Source organism: Monodon monoceros, unplaced genomic scaffold (genome assembly GCF_005190385.1).
Source record: "Monodon monoceros isolate NGI ecotype Baffin Bay Population unplaced genomic scaffold, NGI_Narwhal_1 Super_Scaffold_8, whole genome shotgun sequence".
NCBI classification, from domain to species: Eukaryota; Metazoa; Chordata; class Mammalia; order Artiodactyla; family Monodontidae; genus Monodon; species Monodon monoceros.
In genome coordinates, this window is record NW_021703785.1 from 1,992,980 (window position 1) to 2,002,561 (window position 9,582).

The 9,582-nt window shown below is 48.6% G+C and overlaps 1 protein-coding gene across 8 annotated transcripts in view; it reads right to left on the minus strand.

Moving 5' to 3' along the window:
- The window catches only part of ARHGEF7 (Rho guanine nucleotide exchange factor 7), a 125,737-nt gene that overhangs the window by 42,025 nt on the left and 74,130 nt on the right, over positions 1-9,582 (minus strand). For 7 of the 8 annotated variants that reach the window (XR_003791759.1, XM_029210426.1, XM_029210425.1 and 4 more), the window contains one exon: positions 8,781-8,869. Coding sequence is in view for 7 of the 8 variants with exons in the window: in XM_029210426.1 (XP_029066259.1) it covers positions 8,781-8,869 (89 nt within the window). In the remaining variant the exon portion in view is untranslated. Of the gene's footprint in view, positions 1-1,763; positions 2,961-8,780; positions 8,870-9,582 lie in introns of those variants that run through there. The other variant, XM_029210431.1, reaches the window with a different exon arrangement.

Sequence of the window (9,582 nt, forward strand, 5' to 3'; positions counted from 1 at the left end):
CAACCTTAACATAAAAATGTTGCCTGATACCCTATAGCAAATATAGCCAAAATCAGTTAACAACTCTTAAAAACATAAACACAAGTACAAAACAGCCGAACTAAAACACACGTGCCCCTTTCCATCAGCGATCGCCGAGAGCAAATCTCCTCCCTGGACAGGGCGGGACGGCTCCGGGTCTGCAGGTGGAGGCTGATGGAGCCCAGGTGCAAAGGTGGCCTTCTACTAACTCCCGATGCACGCTACACTCCGGGCACGGAGCAAGGTGCCCTACCCATAGTATCTCCAATCCTCGCAAAAACCTTCCTTTTACAGAGGAAAAGAGTAAAAGCAGAGAGAGGTTAAGCAACTTATCCAGAGCCAGAATGTGAGCCTCCAGCTGACCCTGCACTGCCCCACGCTGCCTTCTCCAGCCACAGGCTAAGGGCTCCAGTGGAAGCAAGTAAGATCCCTTCCTCAGCTATGGTTTCCATCCCGCTCTGTTAGAGAGCCAGCATCTTCTTCAGTCAGAAAATCATACTATGTGTATTTTCCGAGGATCTACTGCATGCGCTAAAATGTGCTGTCCGTCTTCCAAAACTGACACATCATCCTAAATTAATCCTGCCGAAGAAATTATACAGAATAAAGGTATCAAACACACTTGGTTTTCTCCCACGATTTCTGATAATCAAAATGCATGTCTAAACGTTTAAGAAAAAAGCAATCATTAAGCTAGATTTAGATTTCAACACTAATACAAGCAACACGGATTATTATTCTGCTCACTGCTGTTTCCTGCACTCTCGAGGAGAGTACAGTCATTCATGAGTAAATGCAACCCTGATTAGATAACTCACATACTACACTATGTAAGATGAAGAGAATCAGGCTCTTTCACTGACTCTCAGCTCTGGTTTCGCCCCTGAATGGACCTATTCACAGATGCCTGGTGGAGCGGGCGGAGGGGGAGGGGTTTCTCCAGGAGACCCTCCCTTTGCGGGGAAATGTGGGTGCTGATCTTACAGTTACAACGCCTCCCCTCAAAGAAATACTCAGTGGACCCAAGGGTCAAAAGACTGGAGAACAGAGAGAACAGTGTGGCCCTGCCACTGCATCCCCACAGCATACACTTTAATCCACATCGTATCCTGCAAAATGACGTGAAGCAAACAAGCCAAGCGTCATGAGTCCCTGAGCTAAAACAAATTAAAGTTAAATCTGTCACAGGTGTGCAAGACAAAAAGCCCTTTCCTGATGTGAAAATGAACACTAAACTATGATTTCATGTCTCAGTTACAACTGTTAGGAACTGTTAGCAGCACTGCTTAGGACATGCTTGGACACCTCTACACCTGTTTTCTAAAACAGAAAACAGCTCCTGTGCGAGGGAAGAGGAAAATCCCTGCGTGGCAACATCAGGCGCACGGGCACGAGGAGAAGAAGAAAACGGCATTTCTTCCATCACAGCATGAAGCAGAGCAAGCAGATACAAAAGCTTCCCAGAGAATGTACCAGAAGCAATGCCAAAGAAAAGACTGCAGCGATTATGAAAGTTAAGTTGGTAAATTTCAACTACTAGTTGTAAACATGATCTTCAAATAAGTGCTCAAGTCAAGCTCTATAGTAATCCCACCCAAACCATCCAAGTTACACTTAGCTTTTCACAAACACACGACCAAGACTTGCTAAGTGAGTCATGCTGGCGCCGACCATCCACGCTGCCAGGAGGCCACATGTCCCTCCCCGAGGTCGGCGGCATGTCTGTGTGCTCCAGCCATCACCTGTCTCCCCTTTCTTGACTTCTGCACACTCTGGCTGCTGCAGGACCCCATGAGACCTCACAGCCCGGCTGCCACAGCTCCATCACACAAAGGCTGGTCCAGAGAACGCGAGCAGCTTTCACAGGAAGAGCAGCCTTTACTCGGCACCGTGAGGAACAGCCGGGCTGAGCCCAGCCGACACAAGCTCTCCCCGAGGCGGGAGGCGTGGAGAGCCCAGTCGGGTCAAACAATGGTGCCACACAGGAGGACGACATTGGGCAAGCCGCACAGACAATCCCTGAACTGTCAGCCGTTACAGCAAAGCAAAACAAAGGACCAACTCATTACCCTGCAGACCACAGAAACTCACTTCATTATTGCCGGCGAAGGGGCGTAGAGCAGCGCTCATTTTACAAATGAGTCACAACTTCCACTGCAAATTTTGGTAGCTGCCATATGTTCTATTTTATGTGTCATTGACAGTCCTTTAAAAATAAATAACTGATTTACGTGTAAGAGAAATAAACAGTAACATTAAGTCATCTGACCCAGAAACAATAAAAGATTATCATCGCAAACTAAAACCCAATTTCAAAACCATGAGCCTGGTTCAGAAACACAGTAGGAGACACTCAAGAATGGCACAGCTATTCTTACCCCTCTCCCACCCACCGAACTAGCCCCATGAACCACAAGGAAGAATAACCATCGCACGTTTCCTTTCAGCCTGGTCTATTTAAACTGTATTTTAGGGGTTAAAGTTTCAAAAAGTAAGAGAGGACTTGAGCGGCTCATAGCTCCCCGCCCCGAGGGAAAGCAGAGGAAGGAAGGCCAGGCAGGGCAGGAAGCTGTGTCTGCAGCCCTGCCCGCCCACAGAGCCAGAGGCATGAGGACAGGGCTGCAGCCCACTCCCCACCCCCACTGGCAGCCACTGATCTAACGCAGCGTGCTGATTTCTGCGTGCTCTTAGCACTTCACGACATTAACTCGCAGAAAGAGTCTGAGGGGCGGGGCACGCAAAATGTGTATGTTACTGTACCTTTCAGAAGGAGTTATGTTATTTCAGTATTTCTAAACTTGGGAAGTCATGAGGTCTTGGGACGTGTTTCTTCCGAATGCTGAAGGTTTACTACACAAGAGCTCCAGCAGAAGCTGCAGGGCCGCTCTGGTCTGTGCCGGCCAGGGGCTGCCCTGGGAGCCAGCAGACCCGGGCGTGAGTCCCAGCTCTGCCATGTCTTCACCAAAGGGCTCTTACTGGTCTGTGACAGACACTCAGAGTCCACTCCCTGACTTCAGGTAGGAGGCAGCTTACAAACCTCCTCGGACTCTGCCTTCCAGCCCAAACCCGCGAAAGTCCTACTTGGAGCTCCGTCACGTGACTCCATTCTTCAGGACGTGACTAGTTCACAAGACGGCCTTTCCCACGACTGAACAGCTCAACTCTTTCTTCATTCACAGGCCAAGCCTCAGCTGCTACTCTACCCAGCTCCTGCTACCAGCGGGAAATCTCCATCTATATAAAACAAGGAAATTACATAAAAACAGTGGGAGCAGAATTTGTCACAGACACCAGCAGGCCCCTCGCCGTCGGTATGAATGTGGGTGGGATACAGGAGAGGAGGGCGCAGCTCCTCAGAGAGCGCAGGGAGCTGAGCTGCCCTGTCCCGGGTGAGAGCCATAATGGGCCTGAGCCTCTGTACAGGTCCCGGGCGGAGACACCAGACGTCAGGACTGAGAAGCAGTCTTGGCTAAGGTGGGCGAGGTAAAGGGACCATAAAGGATAAAAGAAGCCAAAGCAGTGCTTAGGTCAGTGTGGCTCTAGGCCAACCTCCAACCACCAGGCAGAGGCTCCAGGCAACTCCAGGAGCCAAGGGGACGGACGGGCACAGATTCGCTCTGGAGCACCGGAAAGGTCCGTGGAGGTTTCCTACAGCATTTTATGCAAGATGCACGTCTATTCTGAACATTTATTAAAACCATTGATTGCTACCTATTATATTTGCAATCTTTCAAAGACAAAGCTACCTTGCCTTTTCATTGTACTCCGGGGAGTAGAAGCAAACAATGCCTCATTTGCTGTCCATAGATAAGGAGTACTGATGTAACCCTGGAAAATAAAGCCACAGTGCATCACAGGACACGGAAGGCCATAAGGACCCATATCTTCCCAGATGGACATATTTAAGAAACCTCGTTCTCTACTGGTGACATCCCCTAAAAGGGGTGTCAAAAGACCATTCACTCCCTCTGGGGGTGGCATCTAGCTTCTAGAAGAGAAGGACTTTCTCTGATCTCCACCAGGAAAGGCGTCTGCTACCAGGCTGTAGACGCAGTCAACTCCTTTCATTGTCAAACCCATCAAGCTCGGGCAGGTGACAAACATGTTCCCTTTCACTGTATGATCCTGTCGCCCTTGACTCCAGCCCTCCCAGGTAATTAATCCTCAAATGGGATGCTTGTTGGCAAATGGGCCTAATGCCCCCAAGGCTTCTAAACACTCTTCCTAATAACCATGAAAACCTCTTAAGGGCCAACATTTCACCAGGCACCTTAAGGCCCACTGCTAATCCTCGCAACAACACTACAAGGCCAAGGCCAGCATTTGCAACGTCCTTTTACAAACACGTGACTGTGCGAGCAGCTGGGGGGCTTCTGCCAGGCCAGCCCCCCAAGAGGACGCCCAAACACTACACACAAAGCCGGAGCACCCCTCCCCCCAGAACCTAAAGAAGGGCTCTCCGGACCATTCACTGACCTAAGCCTGAAGACAGACTGACCTCAAACACCTTCACATTAGAAAACAAAGTTAACAGTGCTGGCTGGCTTTGCCACAAAAACTAATCAACTCTTTACTTAAAGCAAAGCTACGGGTTTTTTCTTCCATCATGACTCTCCGTGTCTGAGGCCCGGACTCCCCCACCTGAGGTCTCTAACGCCCTGCTGACATTTCCAGCACAGTCTGGGCTCTGGTGCCAAAGTAATCCTCCAAACATCTCTATTACTTGCATTATCAAGTAATGAGATTCTGCCACACTGTCTGGCACACTTCCTTCTACTTGCAGGGACAACATTTTTACATAATTACATCACATTATCTATGTAATTTTATGTTCTGCTTACTGCACCTAAAATGAATATTTGACATTTTTTAAAGCTTCATGTGCATTTTTAAGAATTATAAATGGATGTACTGCTGGCGTCTGAACCATTCTTGTACTGCTACATATTTAGGTTGCTTGCAACTTATTGTTGTAACAAAGCATCCTATGAAAACACCCTTGAACAAGCATCTCTGAATACCTTTCAGGTAACTTTTCTGGGGTGGATTTCAAGAAGTAGAATTACCACATTAAAGGGCTTGAGTGTTTATAGAATTCCATGAACAGCTGCCATATTACTTTGGAGAAACAGTTCCTGGTTCTGCACGTGAGGAATGTGGAAGTCGTCACTCCACCCTAACAACAAGTAAAAAGCTCAACAGACTGAAAATCGACAACTCTTCTCGAGTCCATAAGGGGAGGGGACACAAGGCTACTGCCCCCAAGATGTCGCACTGCCTGGAGCAGAGATGCTGGGGTGGGAAGACCTGGGCTGTAGTTGATGACGTGCTAGAGGCTCAGTGCAGACCAGCCTGAGCTATAAACCCTGGGGGGACACAGTCACGGGGGACCCGTACCCCCAGTATCAGGAAATTTACCTCTAGGAGCTCAACCAGGTACCCAAAGTAAATATCAGAGAAAAGTCGACAATCTGGATGATTCCAACTATAAGGCAATAAGAAGATTAGTGATTGCCAGAGGTAGGGGTTAGGGTGGGGAGGAAAGAAGCCGCAAAGCACAGAGGATTTTTAGGGCAGTGACATACTTGACATTGTAATGATGAATACACGCGTGTACAGAGAGTGAACGTTAAAGTAAACTGGGGAGTCTGGATGAGTGTGGTGTCAGTGCAGGTCCATCCTCGGTGAACAATGTCCCATCTGGTGAGTGATGCTGGTAATGAGGCAGGGTGTGTGTGTGTGGGGGGGAAGAGGGTACGTGGGTAGTCTAGCTCCCTCTCAAGTCTACCGTCAATTTAAAACTGCCGTAAAATAATAAAAGTCCTATTTAACAAAGTGTCCAAAGAACTAAAGAAAACTATGCTTAAAGAATTTTTTAAAGTATAAGAACAATGACTCAAATACAGTCTGTACTGAACTATAAAAATAATCAAATGGAAATTACGAATTGAAAGGTAGGCACTCAAGATCAGATTTGAGCTAGCAAAAGCAATAATTAGCAAACACAAAAAACTCCCTAGAACGGAAGGGAAGAATGAAGAAAAATGAACAGCACCTCAGAGACCTGCAGAAGGCCAGCATGTCTGCCAACACGTGCACGGGGCGGGGGGCCTGGTCCCGGAAGGGGAGGAGAGAGAGGTGACGAACGGCCATAAGTCACTAGGAGCCACTTCCTGCTCCCCAGTCTTGACCATCACATGACGGCGGAACTTCCTCACGGCCTCTTGACCTCCACGTGTTTGTGCCTCCACCTAGAATGCTCTCCTGTGCTCCCCACTGACCCCAAGTGGAGAGCTAAATCTTTCACAGGTCATCAGCCCACACTGGTCTCACCTCCTAGAAAGTGTTCTTATCTCTCAGTGGGGTTAAAGATATCTGTACTTCTGCAGTTTTCTGTGAAAACAGAACTATACAAGGAAGTGCGAAAAGTTTAACACATTATCTATTCTATTTGTTCTGCGTGTCATACTGTGCCCCACATTTTACTTTTCTGTATAATTTATAAATATGGAATTCAGGAAAGCTGAAACTGACTCCTGGCTTCGTCACTAACCAGTTCTGTTCACTGCAAAGTGAGAGTGCTATATGCCGAAAGATGGTTCCCGCGAGCTCTATACGTCGATGTCCGTCACGACCGCAATTTTAACATGCGCTGTTCATTCATAGAGCTTTAGGTAAACAACCGTTTGGATGTGATTCTGAAGCCAAGGCGTTTCCCCATCATCCAGAATGAAAGAGTTGGCTGACTCCAAGACAACAGCACATGTGACACAAAGGCTCTTCTCCCTGTGTAAGCGCAGTTAAAGAAGGAAATCTAAAGCAGCACTGGTTACGTTTCAGTCCAGAGAGGACTGCACGACACACAGTGCCGAAGAAAACAACCCACCAGGGTTTCTAGAAAAGCACGGCTACCTACTTTTACAAAACACCCAATGGAAGCAGGGTCCCCGGAGACCAGCGCAGTGCTGCTGGCACCAGTTCACACAGCACCGACTGCCTTCCTCTGATACAATTATCTGGACAGACACCAGTGCAAGAGGAGGCTCCCCCTCTGTGGCACGTCACTGTGGATGAGGAGTGCGCTGCTCGCTGCAGCCTCCCCCGGAAGAGAAAGCAACGCCTCACCTGAGAATGTGCACGAAGAAAAGGCAGCTCCGTAAGTTGAAAGTTTTCCCCCTAACAAGCCCTGAAGCGGCACAGGACCCCACACATAACGCATTCCACGCACTGAAGAGCACACATGTGCGCAGAGCCACGTCCCAGGAACAAACCCCCAAGAGACAAAGATTCGAATGAGGAGGGTTTGGAGAGCAGAGCTCGGCCAGGAAAGGCAGGCGCCCTGAGCCCTCGGGACACAGGTTTTATGTGCCAGCGGGGGTCGGAGTCCAGATGAGGCCAGTGAAGAGCGCTAACGAGAACGGGGACAGACCAGCGAGACGGTGGAGAGATTCAAGGGAAGGAGGTGACCAACACGAGGAGAGGGGAGGCCACGGGCCACCAGGGGTGCGCTCAGCGGCCTGGCACACGAAGACCGGGCAGCAGAAGAGGTACAGAAGTGAAGTCCTGCAAAGAGGAGGCCACGGATCGGGGGCAGGTGTTGAGAGGAAACACCGACGGGGAAGGGTTCCTGCCGTTCTCTTCACCGCTGTGTAAGCAACACCTTTAGCAGGGCCTGGCAGAGCGAGCCCCTGACAAATCCTTAAGAAATGAACGAGGGTCCCCAAGGCCAACTTGCACTGCAAGATTTGGGGGCAAATGCGTAGGAGAGAGCTGAGCGCGCAGCCCCAGGTCACTGGTTCAGGTCTGCACGGCTCTGCACCATCTCTTCATAAAAGCACCGGAGACGGAACGCTCGTGATGAAAGGGCTGCTGCCAGGAAACGCTCAGCAGCCACTACTTTACTTCAGATCCTCAAAGGTCTCGTGGCTCAGATTTACATCTCCAATCAAGAAAATAAAGAAGACTGGGAGTGGGGAAAGAAATAACTAAGTAAGTGCACACTTCCCACAGAATTCAAAACATAGCTGTGTTTAGAAAGTTCACCTTGCTGGCTTATCACACCAGGTAGATATACACCGGCAATGTAAAATTTACCCAAATCTAGACTATCATTTCCCATTTCCAGCAGATGGAACAGTTCAGGAAAAAGGAGGTTTGGATTAGATATTAGATTTAATGCCACAGGTACTTTTTAAGCTCACAAACTGCTCAAGTTTCAAAATGCAGCAAATTTTAGGATTCTGAAACCCTTGTCTTCACTATGTACAATGTCTAGACACTCTCCTCTAATTTCATGCTATTTGATATATATACACATATCAATCCCAGAAAAGACTACGTTAACATACAAAATGAACTAGAAACTGTACTGATCTGGAAAACTGACCGTCTACTCCCAGTATGAATATAATGGCCTCTGACGCACATAAAACCTGTAAATCACATTATGCACCTTTTAGAATCCCAGTGTTGAAGAGCTGTAACCGCATGGGGAAATAATCACAACGCCCAGCTATGCAATAAGAACAGGGTACTATTCCACACATTCATACAAAACTACAAGAGTATTACAGAAATACGTAGAGGTCAGAAGGAAACAGAGCAGAATAGTAACGGTGGTTGTATCTGTGTGGCGGACGATACGTGATTTTTATATCCTTCCTCCCTCTCTAGGCAGTTTACCTACATTCTACACTGCTCAGTTTTAGAGACATTCAAAAAAACAAGTTATTCTTCAAAACTGTTTTGCGATTACTCACCACGTTGTAATAGCTTTTGTTAATGGCAGTTGTATCAAATCCTTTGGGAGGGCTCTTCAAGGCTCCAGATTTGGGTGACACAGGCTTTTCTGAAATAAAGACGTAGGGCAGGTTTACGGCTCCACCCTAGAGAGGACCACGCGCGGCAGCCCCGCACGACCCCAGCTTCTGGGCCCAAATGAGCCCCCAGTCCAACGGGCGGCGGGACAGAAGCCCGTGCAGCCAGCAGGCCCCCAGCCCCATCTCCACCACACGGTCGGCTCCCTGAGCTCAGAGGCCTCCACAGCCGTGCCTCCAGCCCGTCCTCCCAGCCCAGGCTGAAAATCTGACAGGTTATGCACCACTGCTGTCAACAAACAACAAAGAACTAATCTATAAGCTACACATGCAGCTCAGGCGTGCAGTACGGGTGAATTATTAGGCCCAGAGCATCAGAGACAACGTTGGCAGACACGTAACAATATTAAGACATCAAGACCCACAGGCTGGACTGTATTTGGAGGGATCCAGGTCACTCAGGATGCAGAAGTCCCTCTAAACAAGGGCAACAGACAGAGAAGGAGAGCCACCCCACACAGGGCAACAAGAAAAAAACCTCACTGCCTTAGGAGCCTCCACACCAGGGACGACAAGGAAAGCGGTCACGGTTACGGCAAGGATTCAAGTACTGAACATTACATGGCTTTCATCCAATTCAAGAGAGATTTATTCAGAATAGGTACTGAAGAAGCGCTTGCCAACTGATTCCTTGGCACTGTGTGTGTGTGTGTGTGTGTGTGTGTGTGTGTGTGTGTGTGTGTGT